Source organism: Solea senegalensis, linkage group LG1 (genome assembly GCF_019176455.1).
Source record: "Solea senegalensis isolate Sse05_10M linkage group LG1, IFAPA_SoseM_1, whole genome shotgun sequence".
NCBI lineage: Eukaryota > Metazoa > Chordata > Actinopteri > Pleuronectiformes > Soleidae > Solea > Solea senegalensis.
The window spans coordinates 34,249,396-34,265,803 of NC_058021.1; the positions used below are offsets into that span (position 1 = coordinate 34,249,396).

At 43.1% G+C, this 16,408-nt stretch overlaps 2 protein-coding genes across 2 annotated transcripts in view; one reads left to right on the top strand and one right to left on the bottom strand.

The window, feature by feature from the left end:
* Nucleotides 1–10,670, bottom strand: part of LOC122769358 (gamma-aminobutyric acid receptor subunit rho-3) — a 30,752-nt gene extending 20,082 nt beyond the window's left edge. Inside the window, exons 1-2 of the mRNA XM_044025838.1 lie at nt 10,616–10,670; nt 4,581–4,705 (exon numbers count right to left, since the gene is read on the bottom strand). The gene's annotated coding sequence lies outside the window, so the exon portion shown is untranslated. The remainder of the gene's footprint in view (nt 1–4,580; nt 4,706–10,615) is intronic.
* Nucleotides 1,580–15,590, top strand: LOC122769409 (V-set domain-containing T-cell activation inhibitor 1-like). Its single transcript, XM_044025931.1, has 8 exons — nt 1,580–1,691; nt 4,498–4,633; nt 8,951–9,289; nt 10,200–10,484; nt 10,560–10,886; nt 12,524–12,631; nt 13,601–13,660; nt 13,820–15,590. The coding sequence occupies exons 2-8, from the start codon at nt 4,564–4,566 to the stop codon at nt 13,882–13,884; spliced, it is 1,254 nt and encodes a 417-aa protein (XP_043881866.1). The 5' UTR covers nt 1,580–1,691; nt 4,498–4,563; the 3' UTR covers nt 13,885–15,590.
* The last annotated feature ends 818 nt before the right edge of the window (nt 15,591–16,408 follow it).

Sequence of the window (16,408 nt, forward strand, 5' to 3'; positions counted from 1 at the left end):
GAATACTGTGAAGAAGCAAACACTCAATCACCAAATATGTCACATTTATGTCCCTCCTCATTCGATGTGACTTAAGCTGAGTCACTAAAGTTACAGAACATTTAGGAGCATTTATCGCCCAAAAACTGAAGAAACTTCCCTTAAGTGTGTCAAGTCTCCAAGTTTGGGTGTTTGAGGCAGAAGCTTGCGACGCTGAGAGGAGACGGACGTGAAGGCCACTGCAGTTCCCTGACGCACCATTAGAGGTCACTAAGTTTTACACACTGGACATTTAAGTGTACGACATCTTAAGAAATACATGTTCACGTCTTTATCTCACTGTTAGACTTTTTACTACAGGAAACGGAATCCTGTGTGCTGTGATGTTAAAATCGCTGATTTTCTCTATGGGGTTTGGTGTGAGAGAGCGAGTGGTTTACTAACTGTAAAAAAAAGAGTGAAAATAAAGTCAAACTAATGCCAGTGAGTGACAGCTGAAAGCTTAACCCTGTTCAGATTTTGTCATCGATGCCGTAAAGATGAATGTTGTCGTTCTTTTTTTGGCATGGACCTGAAACCAGAACCTGCTCACGCTCTGACAGAGGAGACATTCACGCTGTCCTATGTTCATGGACCAGAGGACGACAAGAACGTTTCACCTTCTGAGCGGCTGAATATCGGGCCAAACCGGATTTTTCTTTCTTTTATTCTGAACTATCCAATCTTGTACCAAAAAAAAAGACATGTGTTGTTTAAATTAAGCATTGAAAACTGTTGCTAGGGTCTGAAAACATCTTAATCTTAACTTTTTTGCAGTTAATAATTAGTGAGCATCATTACTTTTTCTGCATGTGCTTGTAGTTCTCTCCATTGTCACTTAATTGTCAATTCCTGCGACAGAATCATATTTTTTTTGTTGAGATTTTTGAAATCATGCGGCGGCACGGCCAAAAATATTGACGTGGCAGACCAGTTTTGGCCCACGAGCCACCTGTTGCTGACCACTGTCTGCCATAAAATAATATAATATAGAATAATATAATTTTACTTTTTATACTATACTATAATTTGTTATGAATATTTATAACACGTCATATTTTGTTAAAACGGCGATTTCTGTGTCATTTTCCTGATTTTTACAATCAATATAAACATCTGTTCATTTATATTATAATACCATATATTAAATATAACATGATATACTATAGTATAAACATAGAACACACTTAATAATAACATGTTTTTAGTGTCTTTGTGGGGTTTTTTGTACAGATTTTTTTCCATTTTTTGTGCTGGAGCCTTCATTTTAAAGTTTTAAGTTTTAATGAAGTTCTATGTAATCTAATCTCCTTTAAAAAATTAAAAATAAGGTGTGTCTCAGAGTCAGGACTGGATTGTATGTAATGTGTCAGAACTGGACGTGACAAAGAGGACAAACTAAAACAGCTGAAAACGAACCCCACTGACATTTAGTGGAGCTCTGTCTGTGTGTGTGTGTGTGTGTGTGTTTGCCATTATTGCCAATCATGACCAAACTCCACCCATTCAGAGGCTGCGCTGCTGCGCTGTGTGTGTGTGTGTGTGTGTGTGTGTTCTCTCTAAATAACCTGTTGAGCCAGTCAAACGAACAGCTCAGTCTCTCAGGAGGAGGCACACTCGGCTCTTCCTCCGCTCTTCACTTCTTCCTCTTTCTACTGAATTACAGCTCAACTGTGAGTATATGGTTTTTCTCTCGAAATGCGTGTGTGTGTGTGTGTGTGTGTTTTCCTTTCACTTCACATGTGTTAAAAAAAAAAGATTTATTGAACTCACATGATGCTTTTCTCCAGGAAGTCATAACATGAATATAATTATAATAACAAGGATAATAATAATAATGATAATCATAATAATACTGATGTCGTTCAGTCATTAAATTACCGCTGTGTTGACAAAAAAACGACACACAGAGTTTGCAGAGATGTGAATCACAGATGTTTACTGAAGGAGAACCGAGCTGTTGTCACTTCATTTCCTGTCAAGGATGGAAAAAGCATGAAAGTGATTTTTCCCGCGATAGTTCCGCTTGTTTCGGGCTCACCTGATAAAAGAAGAAACTACACCTTCTTAAGTCAACAATGTGCTCACAGTTTGACTCACTGTTACACACTCTTCTGACTGGAAAACTGAAGTTTGCGTCACTTTGGAAACTCACTCTCACTGTCAATTTTACGTCACAGGGACACAAGTCGTCGCTGCACTGCTGCCTCTTATCAGTGAGGTCAAATGTCTTATTTTGTGACTTCTGTGTTTAAAATCAATCGTTCGGATTTACCTCAGTGACACAAAGTGACCACACGAGGCAGCAGTAGACCAGCAGCTCCTGTGTCCCGGCGAGAAGCACTGATTTTCTCTATGGGCTTTGGTGTGGGAGAGTGAGTGGTTTATAAAGTTCATTTTTCCAGCTGGAAAAGTCTCTCTAACGGTAAAAGAAGTTGCCAACCGTCCCGCGTTACATCCCGTATTTGAATAAAAAAAGAAAGAAAGCTTCGACTGGCTTTGGCAATCAAAGGTAGATTAGCTCGGTGGCTTTTACAGTTTTTTACTTTTAAAGCGATCATACAAACATATTATGGGCATTATATTCAGTCTCTGCTGAGTGGACCTTTAAGAGCATATGTGACACTTCATTTTGATGTACGGCCTTTTTGGAGAGGAAACTCAAGTTTGTGTTGCTTTGTAAAAGCGCTCATGCTCCCACACCAAAGCCCATAGAGAAAAATGTGAATTTTAGGCCACAGCACACAGACGTTGTTGATTCACTGCCGCCTCCATCAATAGGTTCAAATGTCTTATTTTGTGACTTCAGTGTTTAAAAACCAATCGTTCGGATTAACCTCAGTGACACAAAGTGACCACATGAGGCAGCAGTAGACCAGCAGCGCCTGTGTCGCTGCGAGCTAAAACCACTGGTTTTCTCTATGGGCTTTGGTGTGGGAGAGTGAGTGATTGAAAAAACAGCAGTTTCCTGTAAGAAAAGTTTGTCCAACAGTGTCAAATATATTCTTAACATATTGTTGAACTGAAGCAGGTGAATTTTCTTTCACTTTTACAGAAACTGCACTGAATCAACACATAAAACCGTCATTAATCATAAAAACACAATGAGCCGAGGAGAAGCTGCGGCGGAGGTCAGAGAAAACGTTTAATAACTGTAGTAAATGTTCATGACATGGTTCTGTGCGTGTTACACAGAGAACGTGTTTGACAAAGACTTTATTATAGTTCAATAAAATGTGCTGTTAATACTGTATGAGTCATTTTAGATGTGTATTTATTGGATTGGCTTTCACCTTCACCACTAGCTTTTTGCTTTATTTACTCTAGAATACATGAGGTTTATCTTCTATTTTGTTAAATAAGAAAATTAAGACCTTTTTTGTATTTCCTGCTCTTTTGTTTTAAAGTGAAAAGATAAACTGTGTTAGAACGTTCAGTAATCTGGGAAATATTTGAGATAACAAAGTGTTTCCGTGGCAGCTCAGTGAGCTGCTGATAATGAGATTATTAAAGGGTGACGCTGTGTGTTTTACACTCAGACGTTCAGGCAGAGTTTGTCCATTTACTCGTCTTTTCTTCGTCTTTTGCTGCAGCTGTTAACTTGTTTGCAAATATTGAATTTAGACGCTAAAAAAGTGAGAACTCAGTGCACCTCATGTACATATCTTGATTTTGTGTTACTGTGAACATTTTTTTATATCTTTCTAATTCTATTCTAAATTGAAATATTTCCTTGATTCTTTGCTCCGTTCTTCAACGTGTTCACATTTCTCTGACATTTAAAGGACCACACAGGAATTTTAATGGATAACAAAGATATTTGCATTTTTCCAGTTTCACGTTTGCCGTGAACTCGTTCCTGAAAACATTTTTCAGCCTCGAGAAGAAAACAGACAAACTCATTCTTTGCCGAGACAAAGGTCATGATTATTATGTCACTCTTGTGTTTTTCTTTAGCAGGGGCAAAGATTTCCCACAATGCAGTTCTTCTCCTAGTGACTGTATCACACCTGCAGAGACGACTGTTCAAAGTTTTAATAGTTTAAAACGATTAAACTAAAGCTAATTTAAAGTTTGCATTCACACACATTCTCGCGGGATTTATCCGCGACCTCGCGACCCCTGACTCTTTACGACGCGATCGATCGGCGCTCGATCCTCGCACTCATGTTTGATTTAGAGTGTCAAGAATGCGTTCAAGTGTTAAGATAACACACTCTGCACTGGAGTGCAGCGACAGAGATTAGAAGAAGAAGAAGAAATGAAAGGCTCGCGGCAGAGCAAAGACTTCATGGCTCCAGGTGTAAATCTCCTTTTAATTGTCGATGAATCCCACCTGTTCATCAAAGGATCAAACGGGGATTCTCCTGCAGAACGCCGCACACGTTCTGACATGTGTGTGTGTGTGTGTGTGTGTGTGTGGTGTCCTGTGTCCATATCATCAGGAATGTGACTCTAATCATTTCTTTCTCTCTGCAGGCGAGAGAGATCCAGGGAAGAAGAAGTATGGACTGAGTGTGTGTGTGTTGAGAGAGAAAGAGCGTCATGTCAGCGACACACACCTTGGCCTGTTTCCTGCTGTGGATCAGCTTTGCCTCGCAGGACAAAACCCCAGGTAAGACACAAACGCCTCTTTGTGCCGCAGCCTCGACTGATCCGTCAGCGGGGAACGGACAGGCAGCAGAACCTGATCCACAGGAGGAGGAGGAAGAGAAAAACAACACACACGTGTGAAGGACTGCAAGGTCTCGTGATTCTTTCACAGAGACAATTTCTCTGGACGTCAGGGTGGAAAAACTCGCTCCGACCACAGTGAAATGATAGAGCAGCTGAAGTTTAAAGGAAAACCTGGTCTGGATCCACTTGCGCAGTCTGCACCGTAATTCCTGTCAACTGAGATCATGACTCAGCAACGTCATGGGAAACATCTGCGGTGATCTGACTGAAAGATTCAATCAACCTTTAACTTGTGCAGATAAAAACTGATTTTTATCCATGTAACCAAAGGCTGAGCTCATAAAATCTACTCCAGCTTAAGTCTACAACATCCTGGGACTGTGTTTGCCTCTTTATCTCACCATTACACAGCGTTTTCCAACAAGAAATGGACGTTTGTGTCACCTTGTAAACTGCTCTCTCACACCTGCACCAAACCCCATAGAGAAAATGAGTGATTTTAACATCACAGCTCACAGGAGTTGTTGATCCACTGCTGCCTCCATCACTAACTTCACATGTGTTATTTTGTCAATTTTTCATTCAGATTTACCTCAGTGACACAGAGTGACCACACAAGGCAGCAGTAGACCAGCAGCTCCTGTGTCCCTGTGAGCTAAATTCACTGATTTTCTTTATGGGGTTTGGTGTGGGAGAGTGAGTGTTTTAACAAGGCAACAAAAACTTCAGTTTCCTGTCAGAAAATGCTGTCTAATGATGAGCTAAAGCAGCAAACACATGCTTGAGATGTACCTACACTTCTACACATGTAGATTATATGAGGTGCGTCTTTTGTTAAGTGGTTAAAATGTGTTTTTTCCTGTGTCACCGCTGCCTTCAGTGTCCACAAAACAAAGAACTGACAATGAATTGAATAATTAATTCATTGTCAGTTCTTTGTTTTGTGGACAAAACGAGACGTTTGAGAACGTCCTCATTTCCAGGTTTTTTAATTAAGCAAGTACTTGTCCACTCCCTGGAGTGGAGACTTGTATGAATTGAGTGTGAACATAATCGTTAGCTGCAGCTCTGGATGAAGGTCGTTGCTCTGTGTGTGTGTGTGTCAGCTCAAGGTGAATTCCCACAGCTCGGGCTTCAGAGTCAGTGATATGGTTTTATCCGGTTTAAAAGTGTTAATCAGCTGATCTGTCAGTCACACAGCTGGAGTCTTGACGTGTTCTTGACGTGAAAATGTGTTTGCTCAGAACAAACAGCTGCAGTTACAAACCACAACACTTATGCAATGACATGAAATGTCACGTTAGACCAGGAACCGGGGCCCCCGGGACATCATCGTGCAGGTGTGTGAGTCACAGCGGTGAGTCATCATCACTCTGCTGTTCCTGCTGTCAACGCCGTGATTTATGGGAGCAGTGAGGAGAGCGAGGAGGCGGGGGAGGAGTCTGACTGAGTCACTCGAAGAATAACGTAACAATCAAACCTCTGCTGCAGCCAGCGTCACGTCAGAGACGTACAGTGTGTGTGTGTGTGTGAGTAAACAAATGAGAACCTGACACCTTCTGGAACAAAACCAATGATCTGATTCCAGTTAAGGCTCAAATGTTTTCCAACAGTTGAGAAGACTAATGCGAGAGAAACAGGAGGAGGGGTTAGAGGAACAGCTTGAAGGATAGGAAAGGATCGGAAAGGAAGAGTAGAATAGCATCAGGAAGAGTTGGTAGGAGGACGGGAAGGATAGATAGAAGACTATGTAGCGTGGGTAGAGCGATGAGTGGAATGACTACAAAGGAAGTGTTGAAAGATAAGAAGGATGGACAGAACGATTGGTACATATAGGTAGAAGGCTGGGTAGGTTTGGTAAGGTGGGGAGGAACATGGGAAGGGTGAGTGGAAGGATAGGTAGGATAGGTAGATGGATGCATAGAATGGGTAGAAAGGTGGGTAGGATAAGACGATGGATGGTAGTTAGGTAGAAGGATAAATGGGATGGGTTGTAAAGTGGAAGGATGGGTAGACTTGGTAGAAGGATACGTAGGAAGAATAGAAGTATAGGTAGATTAGGTGGAAGAACACGTAGGATGGGTAGGAGGATAGAAAGATAGAAGACTGGCAAACTGACAATGACAAAAGACACACCTCATATAATCTACTGGTACAGGGTGGTAGAGCAATGGTTAGGATGAGTGGAGTGGGAAAACATGGATAGAAGAACAAAGAAAGGGAAGAAGGATTGGTACATACAGCAGGTAGAAGGCTAGGTAGGTTCAGAAAGGTCGGTATAAGCATGGAAAGGGTGAGTGGAAGGACAGGTAGCATACGTAGAAGGATGATAGAGAGGTAGAAGGATAAATAGGATGGGTAACAAGGGTGGAGGGATGGGTAGATTTGGTAGAAGGATACATAGGATGGGTAGGATGAGTAGGCGGATGGGAAAGATAAATAGAAGACTGGGTAGGGTGGGTAGAACAATAGATAGGATGAGTGGAATGGGAAAACATGGGTAGAAGACTACAAAGAAAGGGAAGAAGGATTGGTACATACAGTAGGTAGAATGCTAGGTAGGTTCGGAAAGGTCGGTATAAGCATGGGAAGGGTGAGTGGAAGGACAGGTAGCATACGTAGAAGGATGGCAGTTAGGTAGAAGGATGCATAGAATGGGTGGAGGGATATGGAGGTTAGGTAGTAGGATATGTAGGGTGTGTGTGTGTGTGTGTTGATACCTGAGCTCTAACATTTCAGACGTCCACGCCCTGATCACTGATCAGGTGACAAACGGTGACAAACACCCTGTTGTTTACACTCAGAAAAAGGTGGAACACTTCCAGATGTGCAGACATCAGAGTTATCGTCATTTCAGCTGAAGACCAGCGCGCAGGTCCTGACAACCTCGGTCACTCTCTGGTGTCTGCACAGACACATTAAACAGCTGAGCGATCAGACATGTGTCGTCGGGAACAAACACTCCAGGAATTCCAGGAACATTCCAAGCAAACTGCCAACATCAGTGACATCATCACGATGCTGGAGAACAATAAAGCAGAACTCGACGCAGCTGAGGCATGTTTACGTTTTATTATTCACCTTCATGATCGGGCTGGCTCGCTGCTTGGATTTCCCAATAATTAGGTTGGGTTTTCTCGTTTTGTCAGATTCATGTGGTTAATGTGGTTCCAACCGATTTCATCAGTATGGGCTGGACTCCAGCTGCTTTTGTAAACACCATTAACAGGTGGTAGTAAATAATGTTTGCAGGTTAAACGTGTGACACATCAGTGAATATTTGCCCCGAGGGCTTTGACTCGACAGCCTGTGCCATGTCTTGTTGTCTGATAAGACTTTAAACTCTAATTCTCAAATCATTTCTTAGCTGTCTTGGTCGCTGACACAGACTCAGGTGTAACGGTTTCTCACAGACAAACGAGGACGTCCAGCTTTTCAGAACTGAACAACGTTCAAATTCTGGAGCAGATTCATCTATGACGGACGACTTCGATGTTCCACAACAACAACCACACACTAAAGGTTTAAAGACCAACACCAGAGCTGTGTCGAGACTAAGACCAAGACCAGAGCTGTGTCGAGACTAAGACCAAGAACAGAGCTGTACTGAGACAAGACCAAGACCAGAGCTGTACCAACACTAAGACCAAGACAAGAGCTGTAGAGACCAAGACCAGAGCTGGAGACAAGACCAAGACCAGAGCTGTACCAAGACTAAGACCAGGCCAAGAGCTGTAGAGACCAAGACCAGAGCTGCAGAGACCAAGACAAGAGCTGTTCCGAGACAAGACCAAGACCAGAGCTGTATCGAGACAAGACCAAGACCAGCACTGGAGACCAAGACAAGAGCTGTAGGGACCAAGACCAGAGTTGTTCCAAGACCAAGACAAGAGATGTAGAGACCAAGATTAGAGTTATACTGAGACTAAGACCAAGACCAGAGTTGTACTGAGACTAAGACCAGAATGTAACTAAGACCGAGACAATTGTTGTATAGAGATCAACAACAAGAAAAGATTTGAGACAGAGTGGTCAACAACAACTTCAGCAAATGGGCTCAGATTGTCCTCTGTGTCCTGGTCTTGGAGACGGTTGAGGAGAAGACAGTTTGAGTCACTCTGCATCATGAGGCCAATGACACGAGCTCAGCTCTGGAGACAAACAACTCCTGGACATGAAAACTCTGAGAGAGAGACAGACAGGATTGAGACGTTGTTGGCTTCTACATGAGTGTGGTCTTCTCTTGTGTCCACAGACATCACGGTGACGTGCTTTGTGTCAGAAGAGTGCGTGCTGCCCTGCAGCTTCACGCCCGGCGGCGAGGAGACCGTTGAGTGGTTCAGGCAGGACGTGGCGGTGTACAAGTTTGAGCAGAACGAAAATGACGACGACGGCGACACCAAGCGCAGCAGCGAGGAGGACTCGGACGACAAGCAGCTCGCAGCGCGCGCGTCTGTTTCCACGCACCTGATTTCCCAGGGCAACGCCACCCTGATCGTCAGGAGGAGCGGCCTCAAGGACAGAGGCACGTACAGGTGTCATGTGCGCACGTCGACCGGCGAACATGAAGCCAAAGTGATCCTGAAGGTCAAAGGTGAGTTCCAGGCCAATAAAGAATCACGGCTAATTGCCTGTGAGTACAAAACTGCTCTTACAGTTTGTAAAATAAAAGGTAGTATGGTTTTCATTACCTTAGAATCAGGGTTAGGGTTCAATTCCCATAATGGGAGGTTTCCAATTTGGAACATTTCTAAAAAATTCCCAACTAACGTTCCCAGTCCCGTCGAAAGTTTCTGGACATTTTTGGCAAACCCTACTTAGAATAAGTTTTGCTTTACAGAGGCGGTGATTTAACAACAGCTAATAATAATTATTCATAAATATGCAATGATTTTTTTGTGGATGATGGGAGAAATTTGCCTTTTTTTACTCTTTGCCTGTGTATAATGAAAACCATTGACTGTGCCAAGGGTGTTCATTGTTGGACCCCACCGAGTCCCTTTTGCCCGGGGCCCTCAGAGTCCTTTAAAGTGGAACTTTAAACATTTTTCACCATATTCTCCACAGAGCTCATCACAACCCATCACACACGATTAAACATCGGACCGTGTTTTGGCCCCTCCCTCACTTGGTCAGACAGTCATTTCCTCCAACAATGGTTTAATAACGCTATCCTGTACCTGGCTTGGGTTTCTCGCGAGACCTCCTGATTCTGAGGACTCCAGGCCAAGTCCTGATCTTACAAGGCTGGTTTTCCGCTAACAGACAGTAGGGGGCAGTAGAGACCGTCTCAGTGACTGTGAAGCTGTTAAATAAGCGTAAAGACTGCGTAGTTCAAAGGGTCTCTGTGTAGCACACTGTGTTAACACAGCTCTAATGTTATCTGCAGAAGAATGATATCACACGCTGCCAGGTTATATTAGGCCCTGGCATTTAGAGTCTATCATCAGGGGCTGCTGGGAAACCACAAAGTATGCTGAACTTGTGTGTGTGTGTGCGTGCAGCACCCATCCGAGGCGTGCACATGGAGCTGACGAGGCTGAGCGGCTACGAGGAGATGAAGTGCACTGTGCGCGACGTCTTCCCCGCTCCCCGCGTGACCTGGGCGACTGAACCGGCCACGTTCGAGGACCTGCGGCCGGTCACGCGCATGCTGGCCGACAAACGGGGGCTGTACACGGTGGACAGCCGCCTCAGATTGTTGAACGGTCAGCCTGACCTCGTCTACATCTGCAAAGTCACCACCTCGTACGGCGGCCCAGTGTGGACGACCTCCCTCAAAGAAAGAGGTAATAAATCATAACGGTTTAAATGTTGAAATCCAACATGGCTGTCTGTGTTCAAACATATCACCACCCCCATAGAAATTAAAGGAGCTCAGGGAAGAGATCTGACCATCCCCTGCTCCGCCCCTTCTTACCTGAGCAGCCCCTCCCTGGAGTGGAGCTTCTCCGATGGCGAGGACCCCACCCACATCCTCAGCTACGACGGCCACTCGGGCCGCAGCACCTCCGTGCCGCTCTGGGAGGGACACGTGGAGCTGGACGGCTACAAGGTCCCGTTTGGAGACGGTTCTCTGCGGCTGATGGACCCCAAGCACGCGGAGCACTCGGGCAGCTACGTCTGCAAGTTCCTGACGCCGTTCAAAACGCACACGGAGCGCACCAACGTCATCATCGACGATCCTGTCGGTGAGGTCACAAACACAAACACAGAAACTAGAATCAACAGATAAGTCCACCAGGGCTTAAACACTCTTGATCCACTGGATCCAGAAGAACCTTCTGGACCTGTATCAATCGTTACCATTTACATAAACAATAGATTTTATGGGGAAATACTTGTGGTGATCACCTGCCCATCACAAAAAAATAAGATATACACATCTGAACTTGTTCAATGGGACTTAAATTGCACCCAGATCAGATGAAATGTAGACTAATGCTAGTGCGTCTGATCAGAGCCGGATTAATGCAAAGGCAAACTAGGCACGTGCCTAGGGCCCGACTGGCAGGGGGGCCCAGACAGAGGGACAATCAAAACCTAAAAATGACTTGGTCCGCGTTTCAAGACGATTTACGCCCCTCGTCCTGATGACGCGACGCTGTCAGGGCGTTCTGAGGACAGTCTGCTCCGATCGACTGTCGCGCTGGGGGCAGGTGGGCGGGAGAAGCCGCAGTGAGTGCACATGTCCGCGGCGAAGTCCGGGCGGGGGTTCGCTGTAAACCACCTTCGCCCCGAGCCCTTCCAAGCCGATCTAGAAATTTCATGTCAAACTTATGTGTGACACTGTTGTATGATGAAGTCAGCATCAATTCATGGAAAAAACTGTTGAAATATGGAGATTAAAGGTTTCTGCCCAACAGTAATCTCCAATACTTATTGACCTAAATGGATTTGTTAAAAGACTATACTTCTTTTTTTATTTTTATTTTTAAAAAACAACCTAAAACTGACTAAAAATATTTTGAGTTTTCGTCGACTAAAATTGGACTAAAACTATCATATATAGAAATGACTGAAACGTGACTGAAACTAATAAGCGTTTTAGTCCAAAAGATTAAAACTTAGACTAAATCTAGAATGGCTTCCAAAAACAACACTGCACAGTACACCATCCAGACCAGTGGAGAAAATTGCTGAACAGTCCAGACCAGGAGCAGAGCTACTGTGTGTTGAATACCAGAAAATGGATGAGAGGTGATGCTTGTCCATGAAAATAAAGCTCTTTACCACGACAACACAATTTCTCTTACTGCACATTTTATTGGTCTTTGTATACTTATTAAAGTATTCAATTTAACACATTTAATTAAGATTTTCTGCCAAATGCAATAGCTTACAACATTTATATTATTTGCTCTGTTTACATAACAATGCTGAGACCTATTGGTGATTTACTGGTACTACTGCCTTAACAATGACACTCGCAATGGGTAAGATAAGGATAATTTAATAGAGCCTTGTAGTAACGTATAAATACGGTAATAAAAATCAAAAAATAGTCTGATAGACTGTTTAATATACGACACATGACTTATTTTGGCATACAAAGAACCCACTCATAACTTTTATTAGTAACTTTGGTAAGTTTCAGATTTCAATTCATAAATAACATCGAAATAAATAAAGTAAATTAAATAAAGTCGAAATTATGAGATAAAAAGTCAAAATGAGATAAAGGCATAACTATGAGATAAAAAGGGCATAATTATGAGATAAAATATTTACATTATGAGATAAAAAGTTAAAATTATCATATCATATCAGAATCATAATTGTGTGTGTTATCACAAATCTAAATAGTTTACTGTGTGTGTGTGTGCAGGTCAGAGAAGCACAGCAGCAAAACCGTCTCATTGGTGGGTTTTCGGTCTGGTGATCGCAGGACTCATCCTTGCTCTGGCGGGAATGTTGGCCTACATGAAGCTCAAAGGTAACGATGGCAACTGACTAAACAAAGCCGCATCACTAACCTTAACCATAACCAGTTCATCTATAACCCTAAACCATTCAAATCTTAGTCTTAACCAGTTCATCAGAAATGAGGTTCTGCCTCATTAGGACCAGGTTTTGGTCTCCATGAGGATGACTGGTCCTGACAAAGTCAGAGTTTATGACAGAAAAAAAGGTGATAATCAATATCTGAATCCACAGAAAATGTAGTTTTCACCATGAATATACTTCATGTGGTGTTATTAAGGATTTTCTTAATAAGAATAATAATAATAATAATTATTATTATTATTATTATTATTACTATTTTATTTATACAGCACCTTCAAAGACACAAGACATAAAAGACAGAGCCACAAAATCCAGAACACCAGCAGACCAAGATCATGCATGAGCATGTTACAACAAATAAAGTCATAAAAATGTAATAACAGCAGAAGAAAAAGCAATAAAACCAAGAGTAAACAATTATGTAATGAAATGACATCATCACGTGAAGGCAGGTCTGTGTTGTGTAGTGACGATTGTTCAGTCAGGCTCCCACTTTGTGGAGTTTTGGTGCCATCTAGTGGTGAAGCTGCACATCACAACACGCTGAAAACCTGCTTCATTAAAGTAAACCTAAAGAAGCTTCAGGGTTTGGCACCAGGTAAAGAAAAAGTCCAACCTACACGCGGAGATTTGTCCATTCTGGGCTACCGTATGAGCATCATGGTACAACAGCTCTTCATTTTCCAGTGATGATGAATGAATCAGAGCATAATTAAAGCTTTAAGCTCCCTGTATACAGTTGCAATGCCCCCCAGAGTCACTCCAGAGCGAGCTGCGGGTGTTTTCTAAAAATGTATTGTGTGATTTTCTGAGCTGCATTGTGTATTAAAGTTTGAAGTTAACGATTTGCCATTGTTTTTTAATCTCACATCTTTATATCTACTTCCTGTCTCGCCAGGCTCAGGAAAGAAGCCCAAAAACGACCCCGAAGAGGTCACCGAGCTTCACTCAGTCAGAGGTCAGTCATCAAAAAGAACTGTGATACCCACTGTCAGCCACTGGATAGAGCCAGAGAGTAAATTAAAAAATAGTGTCAAGACTCAACAAGAGTCAGTGACCCATGTTTATAAAAATCTGTGATCCAGAAACCTCGTTTTGTGTTTTTTTTTACCATCAGAGCCGAGAGCGGACGCTTGTCTGAACCTGAGCGGCGTCAGCACCAAAGAAGCGGCGCTCCGCTAACCTGAGAGCAAACAGAAACCAGCAGCAGCGAGAGACTAACACCATACTAACACCACAAACACTGAAGAGCAACGCAGAGCCCTTTTTTTATGAATATACTGAATTATACCATGCTATAAACTACGACTTTGACTACTTTGGTATTTTTGAATGTTTTTAAACTTTGAAACCCTGACAAACGTCGTCATGAAGGGTTCGTTTTGAACCCGGTCAAACCAAGTCCATCTATCTTTTGCCCTTTGAGGGTTGTCGGGGGGAGGTGGAGCTAAATCCAGCCGACACTGGACGGAGGCAGAGTTTGAGAACCTTTCACAAAAGCTATATTCATCGACAAACAACCGATCGCATGCACGTCAAAGAGTCTCCAGGTAAAGACTCGAAGTTATTTCAGTGTCTGACTGACGGAGGCAAAGAGGTAGCACAAGAGCACCGCTGCACAAGTAAAGCAAGACATCAGCAACAGAAACTGGGTGTTACGCAGTTGGCACCAATTTTTGACTTTTTGGGCAACAAAGGTTGGTGGTGGTAGCACAAGATCGCCCAGGGCATGATGACGTGAAGGTGGTTCCTCCTGCGACAGAACCAACATTCAGGAGTGTTAACCTCACCTACATCTGGAGGTCCACCGGGATTTAGACCGAGATCCCAAGCTCTTCCGTACCATTCCGTACCACCCATTTACTTTTATGTCACTACCCTACATGCATCCGTGCGTCTTTTGCATTGGCATGGATGCAACACTTGTACACTGTAACACAATCTAAGACATCCATTAATAGGGAACATCACTCCTTGGTGTTTTGCCGATGAAGAGCGACATTTTCAGTATTTGTTTGTCCGCCATGACTTCTGACAACGTCACCCAACATCTCCTCGAATTAAAGATACGGCACCTCACAGCGAGCCAGTGAGTGAAGCTCGGCGCCTGCGGTCACCCTCCATTCTCTGGCTGCAGGGATAAGCCAACAAGTCCTGGTAGTTTTTCCTGACTGATTGGACTATTGACTCAATACTGCCCCCGCGATGCCCGGTGGCAACTGTTTGAAAGCTCCCCTGCGAGGCACCACAACTGTCTTTTGTGGTATAAATGGGCCTTTAGATGCCTGGTGACAAAATGACTAGAGAACCAGGGAGTTTGTTCTCCTTCTAATCATTTCCAGGAGGCTGTACACTGAAGGGGCAATGCTGCCCCTCCACAGCCTGAAGATCTCTCTCCAGTCTCTCCACCATCTCCACGCCGCCCCAGTTCAAAGTTCCTCCCAACTACATAAGCCAGTCACAGCGAGAGCCTGGACCAGGAGGAAGCAAAAGGATGTGGAGAAAAATGAAGCAGCTGAACAGCAAGCAAAAGACCAATCAGGAACCTTGTTACTGTAAGGAAACAATGCAAAGCAGTGTATCACCATGTTGGCACAAATCTTGTATATCTCTGTTTTCCATCACACGGGTGGGACCTGACCGGACATTCAGTCATTTCCTTTCAGAGGCAGTGTCTCTTTCAGGGTCTTTCCTGACCCTTCACATCATTTGTCCCTGTGCTGCGCTAAATGCCCTACTGTGATTGTGACAGGACAATGATCTACAGTCAAAACACTGTAGTCAGACTTACTCCGATATTTTCACATGTACCTGAACTATAGTGTACCTCTATCACCTTTATGTGTCATGATTTATGTGATGTTATAAAAAAAAAAAAAATCACTGAGCTTGGAGTGTTGTTCTTTCTGATCCTGGTCAAAAGTGCATCAGAAACCTGAAACCACCCGATGTTAGACGTCTGAAACTGTGCACATTTCAGGACCACAGTTGTATATTTATAAATGAAAGGTAAAGTACAATAGTACATTAAAGTTAGTTCTGTTCTTCTGAACATGGACAGGACGAACTACGCAAGGCAAACAAGTTAATTGTGCATTTTCTGGTTCCTTCGCTCCATATAACAAAGAAATCAGTAAAACTGAATCATTTGCGGGTTCTTGGAAACGCTGATCAACATTTTTCTGACCATTTCTGACCAAACTAATTAATCCATGAGGAAATTAATCGGTATTTGCAACCCTAAAACCTAATTAAAGAAAAAGTGTGATTTTAAATCACAGTGCAGAGGAGTAATTCATTCACTGGTTTCTCCATCAGCGTGTTCATCTGTCTTATGTTGTAACTTTAGTGTTTGAAATTGTCAGTTCAGATTTACCTAATGAAGACAAACCTCACAAAAGAGGCAGCAGTAGCCCAGCAGCTCCTGTGTCCCCACGAGCTAAAATCACTTATTTTCTCTATGGGGTTTGGTGTGGGAGAGTGAGCGCTTTGAAACTTATGATAAATCGGCCAAAAGCCAACACACACACATAAAAACACACATTTTTAGAAACACAGTGGCAGCTGCTGTTTGTGTGATTAACTTAACGTCCTTAAATCCGTTTGGAATTCATAGGAAGTGTTCTCATGACTGCAATACTTGCCTGTGAAAAATCACAACTTAAGACTTACTGCCGCATTAAAGTGTTCCAGTGACAGCTGTCTG

What these genes read in the sequence shown, in the direction of transcription:
- LOC122769409 (XM_044025931.1), top strand. Translation starts at nt 4,564, where the DNA reads ATGTCAGCGACACACACCTTGGCCTGTTTCCTGCTGTGGATCAGCTTT. An exon ending in GACCTCCCTCAAAGAAAGAG is followed by an intron (nt 10,485 to 10,559) that starts GTAATAAATCAT and finishes CCACCCCCATAG; the next exon opens with AAATTAAAGGAGCTCAGGGA. An exon ending in CGAGCTTCACTCAGTCAGAG is followed by an intron (nt 13,661 to 13,819) that starts GTCAGTCATCAA and finishes TTTTACCATCAG; the next exon opens with AGCCGAGAGCGGACGCTTGT.